The sequence below is a fragment of the Ictidomys tridecemlineatus genome, chromosome 11 (genome assembly GCF_052094955.1).
Source record: "Ictidomys tridecemlineatus isolate mIctTri1 chromosome 11, mIctTri1.hap1, whole genome shotgun sequence".
Taxonomy (NCBI): domain Eukaryota; kingdom Metazoa; phylum Chordata; class Mammalia; order Rodentia; family Sciuridae; genus Ictidomys; species Ictidomys tridecemlineatus.
This window is the reverse complement of record NC_135487.1, coordinates 39,660,204-39,677,189: the sequence shown is the minus strand read 5'-3', so window position 1 is coordinate 39,677,189 and position 16,986 is coordinate 39,660,204. Positions and strand designations below refer to the sequence as shown.

At 41.9% G+C, this 16,986-nt stretch overlaps 1 protein-coding gene across 1 annotated transcript in view; it reads right to left on the bottom strand.

Moving 5' to 3' along the window:
• Positions 1 to 12,461, bottom strand: part of Zyg11a (zyg-11 family member A, cell cycle regulator) — a 42,762-nt gene extending 30,301 nt beyond the window's left edge. The window contains exons 1-3 of the mRNA XM_078026266.1: positions 12,212 to 12,461; positions 6,007 to 6,172; positions 1,663 to 2,414 (exon numbers count right to left, since the gene is read on the bottom strand). Of these exons, the coding sequence (XP_077882392.1) occupies positions 1,663 to 2,414; positions 6,007 to 6,172; positions 12,212 to 12,301 (1,008 nt within the window). The 5' untranslated portion in view covers positions 12,302 to 12,461. The remainder of the gene's footprint in view (positions 1 to 1,662; positions 2,415 to 6,006; positions 6,173 to 12,211) is intronic.
• Positions 12,462 to 16,986: the final 4,525 nt, after the last annotated feature.

The following is a 16,986-nucleotide window of genomic DNA, read 5'->3' as shown; positions in this document are numbered from 1 at the left end:
CTATAATCCCAGCGGTTGGGTAGGCTGAAACAGGAGGATGGCAAGTTCAAAGCCAGCCTCAGCAATGGCAAAGCGCTAAGCAACTCAGTGAGACCCTGTCTCTAAATAAAATACAAAATAGGGCTGGGGATGGGGCTCAGTGGCCAAGTGCCCCTGGGTTTAATCCCTGGCACTAAAAAACAAAAAGTGCATTCTATTGTCATACATGACATATATATGATATATATATATTGCTTTTCAAAATAACACCATGGGTGGGGCTGGAGTTGTGACTCAGTGGTAGAGCACTTGCCTAACATATGAGGCACTGAGTTCGAATTTCCATACCACATATAAATAAAGGTCCATCAACATCTAAAAACAAAATAGTAAAAAAAAAAAAAAGAAAGAAAGAAAGAAAAGAAAGTTACACTGTTTTAAAAAAAAAAAAAAAGAAAGAAAGAGGGACTGGGCCTGGGGCTGGGGCTCAGTGGCAGAGCACTCGCTTAGCATGTGTGAGGCTCTGAGTTCAATCCTCAGCACCACATAAAAATAAATAAATAAAATAAAGGTATTATATCCAACTACAACTGAAAAAAAAAAAGAAAAAAGAAAAACTGTCACCATGGGCTGAAGATACAGCTCAGTTGTAGAGTGTTCACCTAGCATGTGCAAGGCCCTGGGTTCAATTCCCAGCCCAAAGTTATAAACTTATTCTGGCAATGCTCAAAACATTTCTTTTTGGTGTTGCTAGGAGCCAGGCCTGATGGCACATACCTATAATCCTAGCTATTTGGGAGGCTGAGGTAGGAGGAATACAAGTTTGAGGTCAGCCTGGACCAGTTAGCAAAATCCTGTCTCAAAACAAAAATTAAAAGGGCTGAGTGTGTAGCTCAGAGGAACAGCAACCCTGGGTTCAATCCCTAGGACGTCCCCCTCCAAACACACATACACAACTGAATGTAGTTGAGAGGCAGATGATCAATATGGCTAGCACTATTACAGGTGTGTCCCACCAAGCCTGGCTATCCTCAGTTCTTTAAAAAATAAATAATAAATATATATATATATATATTTTAGTGATGAACACATTTTTATTTATTTATTTTTATGTGGTGCTGAGGATGGAACCCAGTGCCTCATATATGCAAGGCAAGTACTCTACCACTGAGCCACAACCCCAGAACCCTCCTCAGTTCTTAAGAGAGGTAAAGAGCATAAGTTTTAAGAGTCACAAAGATTTGGATTTGGATGCAGGTACCAGCTTTAAAATTGAATGGTTCATTCCTTGATGGTAAGTAGCTAAATCTCTCTGAGCTTCCCTTTCCTCATCTGTAAAATGGGAGGATTAAAGAAGATAACAATGGGCAAGCACAACACTGCCACATAGGAGGTAATCGATAATGGCTATAATTATTATCAAGCTAGACTGGGAGACATGGAAGCAGGAAGTGTATCTTAATGTAACTGTATCTTAATTTAACAGTTAATAATTATTGTGCACCCACTATATCACAACCTATCACATAGTGGGTGCACAATAATTATTAACTGTTAAATCTTAAGGATTTTTTTTTTGTTGTTGTTGCTTTTGCAACTAACACCAAGTACACATTCTGGTGAACAGCAAGAACTTAACAATGTTCTGAACAAATAAAACAAAACTTATTTCTATGAACAAACCCTCAAGCCTTGCTTTGTAGTAAAGAAGTCAGAATAACCAGCATCTGTAGCCAAGAGCCCAACAAATTGCATTTCAGGTCGCTGCTGTATAAATCGCTCTACAGCTCCATCAGTGATACAACTGCCGCCAGAAATATCCAGGGACACAACATTTGGCAGGATATCCTCCTGCTGTAACAAATGAAAAGCTAAGTCTGATTTGAGTTGCCTGTGATTGGAAATATCAAGGTGACGCAGATATTGAAGTTCTCTGATGACTCCAAGAATTTGTGGTTTGGTCATGGTCAGGCATTTCAGGTAGTGCATTGTAAGAAACTTGAGTCGATCCTTACAGTTAAGGAGTGCAGAGATGTTCGTGACCAGAGTATTGGAGATGTCCAAGTTTTCCAGGTTTGGTAACTGAGAAACATTAGCCAGATCTTCAGTATGAAAGCAAACGTTGAAAACACTTAAAATACGAAGTCCAGTGAGCTGACCAAAGGACAGCTGTTTTGAATCTTGAGGAATGCTTGTCGAGTCTAATAGCAGACACCGGAGATTTTGCTGGATCCAGCTATTGCTGCAGAGTCCACTTAAGATATCTGGGATTGGAAGGTCAGAGTGCACTGCAGTGGCATCTACTTCAACAAGCTTATGATGGCAGAAGGCTTTTATGAAGGCAGCTGCAGAGATTTTAGCTTTCTGGATATTTACCATCTTCAGGTTCATTTGGTTGCCTTGGAAAATACTTGCTGTTCTATCAGTCAGCTTGCCTATAAGAGAAGCAGAGCTAGCTTGTAATGACAATGAGATCTCATGTCTTTCCAAGATGCAATGTGGAATGAACAGACGGACAGATGCTAAGAATAATAAAGACTACATTTACCACTCACTCTGTGCTAGGCATTGTTCTAAATTCTTTACCAAGATCATCTCACTCTTGCACTAACATATACTACTACTACTATTATTATATAGATGAGGAAACTGAAGCTTGAAGAGGTTAAATAACTTGCAAGTTTAAAATATGTGGTAAGTTGGACTCCAGAGACCAAAGTGATATTTATAGTAAACTTATTTATAGAAATGAAAAATGAAACCAAACAGGTATGTAAATGACATATAAATGTAAATAACTCTTTGCTTACTGATCACTTTCCCCCTCCCCCAGTACTGGGGATGGAACACTAAGCCTTCCATCCATCTTTTTTTTTTTTTGAGGTACATTTTGCTAAGTTGCCCAAGATGGCCTTGGATTTGCCCTCTCAAACTCCGAGGCGCAAACAATCCTCCTGAGCAGCTGGAACTACAAGCGTGCCTCCCTGCTTTACCTAATAATTTCTCTGCATCTTTCTATGTTTAGATATACAAATATTTACCATTATGTCACAATTGCTTATAGCACTCAATTGGGTAACATGATATATGGGTGTATATCCTAGAAGCAACAGGCTTTACCATCTATCTATGTTTGTGTAAGTAAATTATGATGTTCACACAGTTTGTTTGTTTGTTTGGTACTAGGGATTGAATTTAAGGGCACTCTACCACTGAGCTACATCTCTAGCCCTATCTATTTTTCATTTTGAGACAGGGGCTCACTATGTTTCCAAGGCTGGCTCACTATGTTTCCAATTCTCCTTCCTCAGCCTCCTGAATCGCTGGTATTACTAGTAGGTACCACCCATCTGGCAGATCTTTTTTAGAATATGTGCCCATTGTTAAGTGTGCCATGGCTGAAGTCAAGAAAGTATGTAAACCCAGGTAGTCTGGTTCTAAAGCCAGAGCTCTAAATCTTTAATCCTTACTGCCTTTAAGGGGAAGCCAAATAAGTAGAAATCTTATTAGGCAGCAGCCACTGAGAGTGGAACAAAATTAAAAGAATATCATGACTCAGCAACCCAGAAAAGAAACAGGAAAACAAGGAGATATTTGGACACATGGTTCTGAAGCTCAGAATAAAGGACTAAGCTGAGAAATCTGGGGAATTAGTAGTAGTAACTAAACCTAGGAAAATTACCCAAGAAGTGTGCAAAGTAAGAAGGGTTTTCAATGTCATGTATATTTAAAAAAATAAAAATATATAAAAAAGAAGGTATTCAAAATAAAACCTTACTTATGGTATATACAAGCAGAAAGCTAACTGTGGAACAGCTCAGAAAACAAGAAGAAATCAGAAACACACTAAGTCAGAAAAGTCAACGACAGCAAATGAACACAACAATTCTAACCTCAAGAACTCCTGCTTTTGGGTGTTTGCAATGATAATCCATCTACAGACATAATAATCATAGCAACAATCAGCCAGAAAAACTTCATAGAACCATGAATGAAGTACAAGGAAACACACACACATAGCCTGAATCTGATCAAACATCCAATTAACACTAAATACAGGGATCAGAGAAACATGTCAATATCAGAGCACACAAGGATGGATGGAGGTAGAGCACTTGCCTAGCATGTGTGAGGCACTGGGTTAGATCCTCACCACCACATAAAGTAAAATAAAGACATTACAATCACCTATAACACATATTTTATATATATATATTATGTGCTCAGTTAATAATGGCAAAATCCAGATTGTATAAAACTCTACAGAACAAGCAACTGGTTTCTTTAAAGCACACACACATAGTGGCAACATGCCTGTAATTTCAGCTACTTAAGAGGCTTGGGCAGGCAAATCACAAGTTTAAGGCCTGTTGCAAAATTTTTTTAAAAAATGGGGGTGCTGGGGATGTAGTTCAGTGGTAAAGTGCCCTCTGAGTTCAATCCCCTGTACCAAAAAACAAAAACAAAACAAAACAACCAGGCCTAGGGTAGAGATGTAGTTCAGTGGTTAAAGTGTTCCTTCCTAGTTTCAATCCCTAGTGTTAAAAAATTAAAATAGTAATGGTATGTAGCTCAGTGGTAGCATCACTGGGTTCAAGCCCTGGTACAAAAAAATACAAAGAAGAGAGAAGGAAGGAGACAAGGAGGGAAGAGGGGAAATAGAGGGAAGGAAGGATAGAAGGAAGAAAGAAAAAAAGAACAAGCCTCAAACTTTTAAGAAACCACAAAAAACTCATAATAACCAAAGCTAGCTTGAGCCAAAAAAACAAAGCAGAAGTCATTACACTACATGACTTCAAATAAACTACAAAGCTACAGTAATGGAACCAGTATGGGGACAGGAGGTATAGCTCCGTGTAGGGAACTCAGCCTAGCAGGCTTCAAGTTCTAGGTTAGATTCCCCAGCACTCCAAAACAAAACAAAAATACTGGTATAAAAACAGACACACAAACCAGTGGAATAGAACTGAGAACCTAGTAGTCAACACACACTATCTATAGCTCCTGATATTTCACCAAAGAGCTAAGAAAATGCAATAGAGAAAGACAGTCTTTTCAATAAAACAGTGCTAGGAAAATTGGATATATATATCCACATACAGTAAAATGAAACTTGATCCCTACCTTTCACCAGTTACAAAAAAAAATGCAAAATGGATTAAAGACTTACATGTGAGACCTGAAAGTATAAAAGTACTAGACGAAATGCTTCAGGACACTGGAAGTACAGAAAACAAAAAAGCAAAAAGAGGCAAATAGGATTACAACAAACTTAAAAACTTCTGGGTTCAGCAAAAGAAACAAATCTACAAATGAGAGAAAATATTTGCAACTATGCTTCTGAAAAGGTGTTACTATATAAAGAACTCAAAACACTCAACAGGGAGAATTAATACTAATCTGATTAAGAAATGAACAACAGGGGCTGGGATTGTGGCTCAGAGGTAGAGCGCTCACCTACCATGTGTGAGGCACTGGGTTCAATCCTCAGCACCACATAAAAATGAAATAAAGATATTGTGTCCACCTATAACTAAAAAATAAATTAAAAAAAAAAGAAAGAAATGGACAATAGCTGGGCACAGAGGCACATAACTGTAATCTCAGCAACTGGAAAAGCTGAGGCAGGAGGATTCCAAGTTCAAGGCCAGGTTCAGCAATTTAGTGAGACCTTGTCTCAAAATTAAAAAATATTACAGCATCCCCAGCATCAATCTCCCAGTAGCGCGCGCACACACACACACACACGTTCATATCCATAATGTAAAGAATAGGAGATGATACTACAGCAAGAGCATTTTGAAAAATATAAGATGGACAAGTGACAACTTAGTTTTCCATTTACCCGGTAAGCCAAGAGAAGAATGAACTTAGAATCAAAACAATTTCTATCATAGTATCTGAGAAAGACTGAAACTCAACTTTCACACAAGTAAAATGCAAATAATTTGTATGTAAAGGTGCTTTTCAAATAGTAAAAAAAAATTGCTGTGAGAGTGAGAGTAGTCTATAGAGGAACCTTATTACCTTGATAAACCATCATCCCAAGGAATCGATCAGCTATTTCCTGAGGGAAACTCCAATGCTCTGGAAAGCACAGTGTTCCATCAGGTTTCTCAGAACACAATTCTTCCAGATTAGCAATCAGGACATTCATGCAGATGTTGGCCAATGTATAGGGTGATGCCTCCTCCTAGCAAACAAATTCCAAACCTTGTTAGAACACATCTGCAAATATTCAGCATAAAAGTGGTCATGCCTATATTCCTACTCTAATAATGATTTACATGTAATAGAACCACCTTGGGCTGGGGTTGTAGCTCAGTGGTAGAGCACTTGCCTTGCACGCATGAGGCATTGGGATGGATCCTCAACACCACGTTAAATAAATAAACAAATAAAGATTTTAAAAAATCTCAATTTCAGTTCAATATCTGGGATTTTTCAAGCAGAGATCACATAAGTAATTCCTTCAAGATGCATTTTTTTTTCTTTGTGTGTGTGTGTGTGTGTGTGTGTGTGTGTGTGTGTGTGTGTGGTGCTGGGGATTAAACCCATGGCATTATTATTGCAAGGTAAACACCCTACCAACCCTGAGCTAAATCCCCAGTCCCAAGGTACATTTTTTTAAGTTATTATTCTGTGACAAAGGATAAAAAGGCCTATTCCCACTTTCAAAGATGTTCACAACCAGGATTAGAGGATGTACCTCAGCGGCAGAGCACTTGCATGAGATGCATGAGGTTCTTGGTTCGACTCCCAACAGAGCAAAAAAAATTAAATGTATGGTGTGTGCCTATTGTCCCAACTACTTGGGTTACTGAGGTTGGTGGATCACTTAAGCCCCTAAGTAGGAGACCAGTCTGGGCGACATAGTGAGATGCCAGTTAAAAAAAAAATAAAAAGCCAGACGCAGTAGCACACATCTGTAATCCCAGTGGCTCAGGAGGTTGAGGCAGAAGGATCCTGAGTTCGAAGCCAGCCTCATTAAAGGCGAGGTGCTAAGCAACTCAATGAGATCCTATCTCTAAATAAAATACAAAATAGGGCTGGGGATGTGGCTCAGTGGTCATGTGCTCCTGAGTTCAATCCCTGGTAACCCGCCTTCCCCCCCCACCCCCAAAAAAGGTGCTTTAAAAAGAGTTGAGGCTAGGGTTGTGTGGTTCAGTGGTAGAGCACTTGCCTAGCATGTGTGAGGCACTGGGTTCAATTCTCAGCACTGCATATAAATAAATAAAATTAAGTCCATTTACAAGTAAAAAAAATTTATAAAAAAAGAATGGAGAACTGAAAGGGAGGTGAGACTCTAGAGGCACATGGTCCCTTTCTCATCCAAAATAGGTTGATATGGTACTATATTAGACCCCAAAAGATTAATATGCTGGAGATTGCTAACTTTTTCAGAAACTTCAACATGCAACACATCTCTGACCTCCACAGCATTTTGAATTTCTTAAATTCCTTCCATGGAAGTTGGGGATGTAGCTAAATGGTGCTCTTGCCCAGCATGCACAAGGCCCAGGATTTAATCCCCAACACCACAGAATAATTAATAATAAATAAACATGATGGCACACACTCAGGAGACTAAGGCAAGAGGATCACAAGTTCAAGGCCAGCCTGGGAAACTTAGCAAGATCCTATCTCAAAATAAAATATACAGGGTGGGCATGTAGCTCAGTTCCAGTGATACAGAGCTTGCCTAGAATGTGTGAGGCTCTGAGTTCAACTCCAGTGTCTCGAGGGGTGCAGGGAAACATGGGGACCAGGCTTGATGGCACAGGCCTAATCCCAGCTACTCAGGAAGGCTGAAGCAGGAGATTCCAAGTTCAGCAACTTAGCAAAGCCCTTTGCAAAATAAAAATTCTTTATAAAAAGATCTGGGCATGTAGCTGGACACAGTGATACATGCCTGTAATCCCAGCGGCTCAGGAGCCTGAGGCAGGAGGATCACAAGTTAAAAGCCAGCCTCAGCAACTCAGCAAGACCCTGTCTCTTAATAAAATTTAAAAAGAGCTGGGGACATGGCTTTGTGATTAAATATCCTTGGGTTCAATCCCTGCTGAGCCACAACCCCAGCCCCTGCTTTCCATATTCCACCAAGAACATTATTGCCTTTGCCATTACAAAATCTGATACTTTTTTTTGAGGGGGGGGCACTGAATTCAGGGGCACTCAACCACATGAAGCCACATTCCCAGACCTATTTTGTATTTTATTTAGAGACAGGGTCTCATTGAGTTGATTAGTGCTTGCTTTTGCTGAGGCTGACTTTGAACTTGTGATCCTCCTGCCTCAGCCTCCTGAGCCACTGGGATAAACAGGCATGTGCCTTCGTGCCTGGCCTAACAGATACTTTCTGATACTCTTCATAGTGACTCTCTTCAGCAGATTCAGATATAACTAACCATTCCTTTCTTCAAACACTTTCCTTGGCTTCTGTAGCAACACCTTCCTTTCCTTTCCTGTTCTATTTTACCTTATTTGCTCCTTTTTATCTGAAGACTTTAAATGTTGGAAATATTCAGAGTTTCATCCTAGAACTGTGCTGTCCAATTTGATTGCCAGTACTTACATGTGGCTATTTCCATTCAAATTAAAATAAAAATTTCAGGGCAAGCCACATTTCAAGAGACATATGGCTAGCGGCTACCATACTGGGTAGTGCAGATATACAACATTCCTTTATCACAGAAAGTTTTCCAGGACAGCACTGTGCTAGGCCCTTTCTTTGCTTCTACAATATATAACTACTGATTGTCTGACTAAATGCTCTCTCTAAAGCCAATGAATTCCAGATTATTATCTCCAGGTCAGACTTCTCTTTCAGCCAGTCTTGGATATCCAATTGGCTACTACTGATGTATCACTTAACTGTGTTACGAAAACATTTCCAACTCATCCTGCACAAAAATGAACTTTCCCAGTGTTTCCCAGCTCCAAAAGTGCTATGTATCTTCAGCTGATGAATCTACCACACCTCCTGGTCTTTGACCAAAGCTGCCAGCCAGTATCCAATGCATCAGCAAATCCCATGTATTCTACCTTGTATACCACTTACCTCCCACCCAGATTCACAAGAAACTCAAAGATGAGGGAACGGAGGAGAAAGTTAGAACGTATTCTAGTTTCCACGTGCTGCAATAAACAATTACCACAAAACTGGCAGCTTAAAACAACAGAAATCTATTTTCTCAATTTCAGAGAACAAAATTCCAAAATCAACGGGTCAGCAGGGCCACATTCCCCTCTGAAGGCTGTAGGGGAGAATTTTCCTTGAGTGTTCTAGCTGTGTTGGCTCTTAGCTCTCCACAGCTTATTGAAGCATCACTTTGCTCTCCACCTTCATCTTTATGTGGCCTTCTTCCATATCTCTGCTCAAATCTCCCTCTCTTTGCTTTTATATATAATATATTCATTTATCAGAAAGTGCTAGGGATCCAACCTAGGGTCTTGAGTGTGCGAGGCAAGCACTCTACCACTAAGATATGCTCCAGTTACCTTTCTTTTATGAGATTATCACTATAATAAGTGGTATTTAGTTGATTTGGAGTACATCCTAAATTTAGATGATCTTACCAAGAACTTCAACTGGGTGCAGCACACCTGTAATCCCAGAGGCTTAGGCGGCTGAGGCAGGAGGACCACAAGTTTAAAGCCAGCTGTCAGCAAATTTAGTGAGGCCCTTAGCAACTCAGGGAGACCCTGTCTCTAAATCTAAATAAAATATTTAAAAAGGGCTGGGGACCCGGTCTCTGAATAAAATATTTAAAAAACAGCTGGGGACATAGCTTGGTGGTTAAGCACCTCTGGGTTCAATTCCTGGTGCAAAAAAAAAAAGAACCTCAATAGCATCTATAAAGAAAGACCCTCCCAAATAAGGTCAAATTCACAGATAGCAGGAGTTGGATTGTAGACATATTTGGGGGGAAACAATTCAATTCACTACAGCATATGTCCCTAGCTCTCTGAAAAGTTACCCTGGGTTGGCAGTGTCCCTTAACCAGTCCTCTAAAATTCAGCCCTTTTTCCTTTTGTAAGGTCCTCTGGGTGGTAAACTGCTATTACCAGGCATAGAATACTATATGCAGGTATGAAGACACATGCCTGTAATCCCAGTGGCTGGGGAGGCTGAGGCAGGAAGATCAGGAGTTCAAAGCGAACCTTAACAAGTTAGCAAGGGGGCTGGGGATGTGGCTCAAGGGGTAGCGCGCTCGCCTGGCATGTGTGCGGACCAGGTTCGATCCTCAGCACCACATACAAAGATGTTGTGTCCACCGAAAACTAAATAAATAAATATTTTAAAAAAAAAAACAAGTTAGCAAGGCCCTAAGCATCTCAGAGAGATCCTCTCTCTCTAAATAAAATATAAAAAAGGGGTAAGGATGTGGTTCACTGGTTAACCACCCATGGGTTAAATCCTTGGTACAAAAAAAAATTTTTTTTAATTAAAAATACTGTATGACTTTTTCCATACTTGACCCTTATTATATTTGGAAACAGCCCCTTAAACTCTCCTTGGATTATCCCTATTTTGAATCTGTCATTTGTTTCCTGCTTGCAAATGGCAGAAATAAATTTCTAGACTATCTCCTCCTTTCTAGCCCCACCATAAGTTTTAAACCCAAGTCACTACTATTTTACCTAGCGTACTACAAATCTGCAAATCAGTTTTTCCACTTTCACTTCTAATTCTTTTTCCAATCTATCTACCCATAAGACAAGACTCACCATTGTTAAAGTATAATTATACTATATGACTGGTTTTTTAAAAAAGAGAGACAGAATTTTTTTTAATATTTATTTTTTAATTTTTCAGCGGACACAACATCTTTGTTTGTATGTGGTGCTAAGGATCGAATCCAGGCCGCATGCTACCGCTTGAGCCACATCCCCAGCCCACTATATGACTGTTGTTAACTAGAAAATGCTCAAATGAGTACAAGGTTAAAAAAAAAAAAAAAAAAAAAAAAAAACTACTGCTATAGGCAATCAACAATCAGATAGAAAACAGAATTTGTTTAAGTTACAATACCATTTTTAAAATATCAAATAAAGAGCTGGGCATGGTGGTGCACATCTGCAGTTCCAGCTACTCAGAAAGCTGAGGCAGAAAGATCACCTGGGTTCAAGGCTGATCTGGGCAATGCAGTGACACCCTGCACCTTAAAAAAAAAAAAATGCATGCATCACAAATACAGTGCCTAATAAGGAAGAAAACAAAAATATACACAACGTGGCACCTATGAAGTTCAGCTCACATTAAATTATAATCAAACATGAGCAGGAAAAAAAATTTCAGTCAGAAACTGGTGAAGAAATAAATAAAATTAGCCGGGTATAGTGCTACACGTCTGTAATCATAGTGGCTCAGCAGGCTAAGGAAGAAGGAACTAAAATTCAAGGCCAACCTCAGCAATTTAGTGAGACCTTGTCTCAAAACACTTAAAGGGCTGGGGATGTGGCTCTGGGTTTGAGCACTGCTGTGATGAATCCCTGCAGGGGAGGGGAGGGGGGGAGAGAGGGAGAGAGAGAGAGGGAGAGAGAGAGAGGGAGAGAGAGAGAGAGGGAGGGAGAGAGAGAGAGAGAGAGAGAGAGAGAGAGAGAGAGAGAGAGAGAGAGAGAGAGAGAATATGAATCTAAATGTTAGGGTCTCCAACTTTACATCAATAAAAGTGGGATTAGTAATTGCCCACAGAAGACAGGAGATTAACGCTTATTTCGGAAATGCGATGCTTCACACACAACAGGTGCTAAATACACGTTCTGTGGCTTTAGTTTGAAAGACCCGGGCAGGTGGACTCCGGCAATTCCGACAGTCTCCCCACGGTCCCTCGGCCCTAGAGGGTAGGTCTCCGGGGAACGCCTGGTCTAGGGCGCACGCGGAGGTGCGCTCAAGGTTCGAGGCCCCCAGGGCCCAGCCAGACAAAATCGCCTCGACCTGCCGCGGGCCGGCTGAGCGTCCTGCCAACACCCAGGTGCCTGCGGCCAGAGCCAGGTGAAGGTCAGAGTTGGAGCCCCGAGGGGCCGGCCCAGGAGCCGCCTCGACAGCTCAAAGTCAGCGCGCCGGCCCGCGGCTGAGGTGCACGACCCAGTCGGCCATCCCGGGACCGGCTAGGGGTAGGCCTCTGGAGACTTCACCCGCGCGCGTACCAGTTCCCGCCGAGCGCCTCTGCTGCACCTCCGACGGAAAGTCGCGCCGAGGCCGGCTTCCCGGCCTCGCAGTTCTCACCTGCACCACGCAGCAGCCTGGGGCATCTTTCTGGGCGTCGGGTAGGAGGAGGTTCCGGGGTGTCAGGCCCGGGTGCAAGAAGTGGACCATGGTGACCCCCCGCCCGTGGGGCGTCGAAGAGAGAGCTATGTCGAGCTGGGCCAGGATCCCGCGGGGGCCGGCGTCGGTCCGCGGTGGGCGACAGCGGGGCAGCACCTACTACGCCCGACTTGCCAGGCCACAGGGGTTTTGAAACGCCTGGCGAGGCGGAGCGCAGGCGCCCCAGGAGGTCGTCCCGCCGCAGACCCCGCCCTCAGAACGGCCCTGCTCTGCCCCCACCCGCACCCAGCCTCCACCCTCCCGAGGCCCAACCGTCCTCTTCAAGGGCAACTTTACAGCTGCTGATCTACTCACCCAACTCCTACGCACCCTTCAGAGGCCCGCGGCCCACAAACTCACACACTCGTAGTCCCAGTGATCCTGGAAGTTAAGGCTGGTGGATCACGAGGTCAGCCTCAGGAATTTAGCCAGGCCCTGAGTAACTTAATGACACCCGGTCTCAAAAGTTAAAAAAAAATTTTTTTTTAAATTTTAAGAGTTTATGGATGTATCTCAGTGGTAAATCACCCCTGGGTTCGGTTCCCATTTAAAAAAGAAAAAAAAATCGTCCCTGGTAAGGATACAAAACAAATATCAAAAATCTAGGGGCGGGGGAACTATTGAACTTTCTTCTGACTTGAAAAGTATTGGGAAGATCCTTATATAATCCGCTCCAAGAAAGAAACCTAGTAGATTAAAATACTTTAGCTGATTTAAGGAAAAAAATATGTCCTGTGTTGGAATACTAACTCAGCCGTCTATTAATTTGTGAACTTTGGTCAAGATTCTTTTTTGTACTGAAGCTTAACGTCCTTATTAGTAGAATAGGATGAGAATGCTTTTATCTCAAAAGGTTAATGTGAGGATTAAATAAAATAATGTATGTAAAAACACCACAATGCAAGTCCTTGATGAGTAGATTCAAATGTTAAAATTACTTGACCAAGTCCTTGATGAGTGGATTCAAAGGTTAAAATTACTTTTCATGTAGAAATAACTTTGCAAAATGCTTTCCTTTAACGATTACTCCTCCTCTTTTAAAAAGTGGGCTATTTGGTGTCCTCCATTCCTAAAATTCAAACACCTCCTCCCCCATCCACAGTAACTTTTCTTTTACTGAAAAACCAAAAAATATCACAAGCTCTGATATGAGTACCAGAAAATGTTATACGATTATTGACTGTGGGTATTTTAATTAGTGTGTGTGTTAAATTAAAATCTGTAAGCATTATGTCCATGATGTAATGTGAACTGCAAAACTTAGATAAACTGCAGAATTTAAGATAGTGATATAAGAATCCACACGGGGCTTAGACCCCAGAGTTCACCCAGTTATCAGCTGGAAGAACAACTGAATTAGGACTTAAAAGCCCAGCCTTTGGGAGCCCGCGGGACTAGATAGAGAGGCGACATGACACTTCCGGTCCCTGTTGCCTACCCTGCACCAGACTCCTCAGGCCGGGATGGAGTTCTAGCGACCTGGACTTAAGACACATCAGAGGTGAGTGTCTTGGACTCTTGGGTGTAGACTCAGTTAGGACTTAGGGTGTGTGTCTGAAGTGTGATGAACATTAATAAAGTAGATTTGGTTGAATCTAACTGTGCCTCAGACTGATATGGGGGAAGCATTCCTACCTGTAAACACTCTGCCTTCCCCTCCTTCCTCTTAAAAACTGTACTCTTAGCTAAGGGCAACCCATGGGCTTGTGCTCTAAATCCCATCACATCTGGCTTACTAACCAAGACAACGTCCAGCAACAGAATTTGCATACCATTTTATTAGCTTATTTTCCAAAAGAAGAAACTGATGGGTTTTTGGTTGGGGATTGGGTGTTCCCCGTCACCACCACCACCAATGCTGAGGAAACCCAACCCAGGTTACCAAAACTAGTGGCTACATCTTCAACCATTTTTTTCTTTCTTTCTTTCTTTCTTTCTTTCTTTCTTTCTTTCTTTCTTTATTTATTTATTTTTAAGATATTTTTTTTTAAAGAGAGAGTGACAGAGGAAAGAGAGAGAGAGAGAGAGAAAGAGAGAATTTTTAATATTTATTTTTTAGTTCTCAGCGGACACAACATCTTTGTTGGTACGTGGTGCTGAGGATCGAACCCAGGCCGCACGCATGCCAGGCAAGCGCGCTACCGCTTGAGCCACATCCCCAGCCCTATCTTTTTTTATTTTAAGAGAGGTCTCTGTAAATTGCCCAGGCTGGCCTTGAACTTGCCATCTTCCTGCCCCCCACCAAATAGCTGAGCTCAGCACCACCACCCCCAGGGCCAAATTTGACAGAATTTTGAATACTGAGAAGACATACTAACAGCCTATGTGTTATTTTTGTCTTCTCAAACAGATAGGATGTTTTCCAAAGGAAAAGATTCTGTGTTGCTCTCGGACCTTCAAGAAGTCTTTATCTCTTCATAGGCATCAATTGCTTCACTGTTGAAATAGAATAAGGTGCCAGACAGTGAAATAGAATAAGGTGCCAGATCTGAGGCACTCCATCACTCTGCCATTCTCTGGATCCCTCCTTTCCCTCCTCTAATATGTTCAATGGGTTTTCCAGGAATATTTACTTTATCGTGTGTGTGTGTGTGTGTGTGTGTGTGTGTGTGTGTGTGTGTGTCTCTCTCTCTCTCTCTCTCTCTCTCTCCCCTAGTACTGGGGTCTGAACCCAGGGCTTTCTGTATGTGAGACAGGAACTCTACCACTGAATTATGCCCCCAACTCTTTTCATTTTATTTTGAAACTTAATCTTGCTAAATTGTTCAGGTTGTCTGGAACTTGCAGTCCTCCTGCCTGATCTCTCCTGCCTCAGCCTCCTGAGTAGTTGGGATTAAGTAGTGAACTTTTTTTTTTTTTAAGAATTTGCAGTTTATTCTGCTGTCATGTATAGCGAATTAGAATTTAAAAAAAAAAAGAATTTGCAGCTTAATGACAAATAAAAGGAAAATTTAATAAAGTGTATGTGTATGTGTGTGTGTTGGGGATAAAGCCCAGGGGTACTTTTATCACTGAGCACTGAGTTTTTTTATTTTTTTAGATAGGATTTCGCTAAATTGCTGAGAGTATAAATTACCAAAGCTAGCTTTAAATGTGTGATCCTCCTGCCTCAGCCTCCCTAGTAGCTGGAATTATAGGCATGTACCATCTCCACTGGGCTATTTATTGAAATTAATGAATTAAAAATTAAATACGACTGGGCTGGGAAGATAGCTCAGTTGGTAGAGTGCTTGCTTAGCATGTACAAAGTCCTGTAATCAGCACTTCAAAAAAAAATCTCTTGGGGCTGGGGATGTGTCTCAAGCGGTAGCGCGCTCGCCTGGCATGTGTGCGGCCCGGGTTCGATCCTCAGCACCACATACCAACAAAGATGTTGTGTCCGCCGAGATCTAAAAAATAAATATTAAAAATTCTCTCTCTCTCTCTCTCTCTCTCTCTCTCTCTCTCTCTCTCTCTCTCTCTCTCTCTCCCCCTCTCTCTCCTCTATCTTTAAAAAAAAAAAATCCTTAAAGGATCGAACCCGAGCCGCATGCATGCGAGGCAAGCACGCTACCGCTTGAGCCACATCCCCAGCCCTTTTAAAATTTTTTTTGAGACTGTCTCATTAAATTGTTTAGGACCTTGCTTAATTGCTGAGGCAATTGTCTCAACCCTCAGAGTCACTGGGATTACAGGCATGTGCAAATCTTTTTTTCTATTTTTATCTTTTAGTTGTTTTTTTTTTTTTAAGGTGGACACAATGTCTTTATTTCATTTTTATGTGGTGCTGAGATTCGAACCCAGTGCCTCACGCATGCTAGGCGAGTGCGCTACCACTTGAGCCATATCCCCAGCCCTTGCAAATTATACCAAGGAAAATTCCTGATTGTTGAACCACACTGCAAAGAAAAGACTACCAACTCCAATTTTAAATCAAATTAAAGCAAGCTTGTATTTGTGTACACTGGAGCTGACCAGGACTGTCTCTCCCAAAAACCCCAGGCTAGAGATCAATACCCCAGCTCTCTGGGAACAAGGTTTTATAGCACAAAAAGTTGCAAAGGGGGGTGTCTTGAGAACTTAGAGCTAACAGGATTTTGACAAGCATAATACAAAGGCAGATAGTAGATTAATGATCTACATGGCATGATATTTCAAGGTAGGGAGTAAATTCAGATCCCAACATCAGAATTTATGAGGTGTCGCTAACTAAGGTTTTAGAAAGTGTTGTTATCTGGTCAGGGAAAGCCAGGCATGGGTGAGTTCAAGGCACAGTCAGGTTCCACCACGCGACCAGCGCACTGGTTTCTTTAAAGAGGTTCTTGGCATAAAAGTTAGCTAGCGAGATCAAAATAAAACACACAGACTCAGTTACCTTTTTCTATGACCAGGTCCGAGACGGCTCTCCCTCTGAACTTCCACCTCGAACCACCCGGTAGGGCAGCAAGGATTACTCAGGGCTAGCTGGAGAGAGAGAGAGGGAGCATGCCAGGGAGTAGCCTTTTATTGGGGAACAAGAAATTCAGGGGAGAATTCTATCCAATGAAGTTTGAGGGTGGCCGCACTCCAAGGTCAGGGTCAGTGATCAGTCACACCCCCACATGGACAGGCTCTCTCACCAGGAGAGGGTCGGGAAAGCTCCGACACAGTTTAGCCAGAGCGCCTCAGACCCAAACTGGGAGTTGCCCAGTCATGTGTGAGAATGGCTCCCCACAGTC